At 30.3% G+C, this 2,022-nt stretch overlaps 1 protein-coding gene across 1 annotated transcript; it reads left to right on the top strand.

The window, feature by feature from the left end:
• Positions 1-1,401: 1,401 nt before the first annotated feature.
• On the top strand, positions 1,402-2,022 carry LOC141615395 (small polypeptide DEVIL 2-like). Its single transcript, XM_074433769.1, has one exon. It carries the CDS (start codon positions 1,572-1,574, stop codon positions 1,689-1,691), a length of 120 nt encoding a protein of 39 aa, XP_074289870.1. The 5' UTR covers positions 1,402-1,571; the 3' UTR covers positions 1,692-2,022.

The following is a 2,022-nucleotide window of genomic DNA, read 5'->3' as shown; positions in this document are numbered from 1 at the left end:
GTAAAAAAATGATTAGAACGAAAGGAGTATTAATTATAAAATTCGTCAAACAAAGCCAAATATATTAAAAAGAGAACCTACCAACAAAATTAATAAATTAGGGCGCTAAATATTGAATGAGGATGAAATGATGAATGCGCCAAATTGTGAACTTCGTAATAGCTAGTTGTGGAATTGTAAGTTAACGGCGGTTAACCATGATGACAGAAAAAGTACACCCAGGTCCTTAAAGCCTCACAAATACAAGTGAGGTCCTTAAAGCTATTATTTTTCATAATTGAGGTCCTTCTTGTATTGTTTACTCCATTCAATGTCAGTGGCTGTATTGCCTGTATGTACAGTTTTACTGTTACCACTTCAAGGGATTAAAAGGGTCATTTATGTAGATAATATTGAGTTGATAGTATTAAATGGAGTTTCCCTTTTACCCCAAGCCCTACTAAATTTTTACTCAACTTCGAACACATATTGACTAGACACAACAAGAATAACAATTGAAGGATATATGATCATATATGTTTAACACCACAATAAAAATATAATTAATTTAATTCAAATTCTCAAATAAGACCGTTATAAGGTGTATAACTGTCGTAAAATCACTTACACGTTACTCCACTTATTTAGTATTATCATCAATTCATCAAGCGAGATATACTGATATAAAGATCATTATAAGTCATTACACATCATACGACAGTCTTAAAGTAAACCAACTAATCTTCTAATTAGTCCTTTATACCAAGCAAAGCTACTTAAAATTCTTCTATGCTCAAAAAATGCTTATGATTAGATAAGGGTAATAGGACATGCAATTAGTACTCCTTATAGTATTATTTAAAATATAGATATAATTATTAGTCCTTATAAAATAACACTACAAAATTATGATAGTCAAATAAATTTTCGAAGTTAAAGAATCACAGATAGTTTTACTACCGTTTAAAAGGATATATATCGACTTAAGATATTAAGAAAGGCAGATACATGCCAATAATTATTGAGTAAGATCGTTTTACACTAATAAAGAAACATTTACATATTCTGTATGACAATCATATTGTACCATTTATACTTACATAATAAGTTACATTAGACATGCAAGTACAATATTCATCACATTTAACAATTTAACAAGCCTCATTCTAATTTGTCTTTGCAAAGTTGCAATAAATAATGGTTAGATGAAACCCACATAAATCTTGGTGCCACAAAGTCTTGTTTGGCAGAGACATAAAGACAAGTCTGAAATTAAAAATATTATAGGAAGCCCTTTTAAAAAAATAAGTGTAAGAGATTCCATTTTTAGGGAGTAGGGCCTTTTGTAAATTGTCTTTCTATTTGGACCACATTCCTTCTCTTATCTTCTCTTAATCTTCTCTATATAAGCACCCCTTCTTTTGCCCTTTACTTTGCACTACCAAAACTTACACACTTTCAAACTTTTATTCTCATACAAAAAGATACAATTACCAAACACATTCTAAGCATTATTAAACTCTTAAACATTTCCTTATAAATTCTCTAATTCTTTTCTAATTTGTTGTTTTTTGGAAGATCATTCTAAGAGTATGGGGAGATTTGAGAAGAGAATGCCAAGTAGAAAATTAGGAAGGTTTTTGAAGGAACAAAGAGGTAGACTATACATTATTAGAAGATGTATTGTCATGCTTCTTTGTTCTGATGATTAGGTCGCGGTAAAGTTTTCTCTCATACTGCAATTTTCATAGGTCATAAGTGGCCAATTATGCGAAGATAATGAAATATTGCAATAATCGACCTTGACATAGACATTGTCTAGTCAGATGTGCGCAATCTTATCTTAGACTAGCTAAGTTGATTTGAAGGAGCTTTTCTATGTTAAGTGCTAGAAGTCCAATTTTGTATATAGAAGGGCTATGGACTCATGGTGGGTTTTTAGATTAGGTAGCTTACTATAATGATCTTGTACATGATTGAATTTCTTGATTATGTAATGGCTAGTATTTGTTAGAAAACTCTATTATCTCTTTATTTGTTTAA

This window comes from Silene latifolia, chromosome 11 (assembly GCF_048544455.1).
Source record: "Silene latifolia isolate original U9 population chromosome 11, ASM4854445v1, whole genome shotgun sequence".
NCBI classification, from domain to species: Eukaryota; Viridiplantae; Streptophyta; class Magnoliopsida; order Caryophyllales; family Caryophyllaceae; genus Silene; species Silene latifolia.
This window is presented reverse-complemented; position numbering and strand designations above follow the sequence as displayed.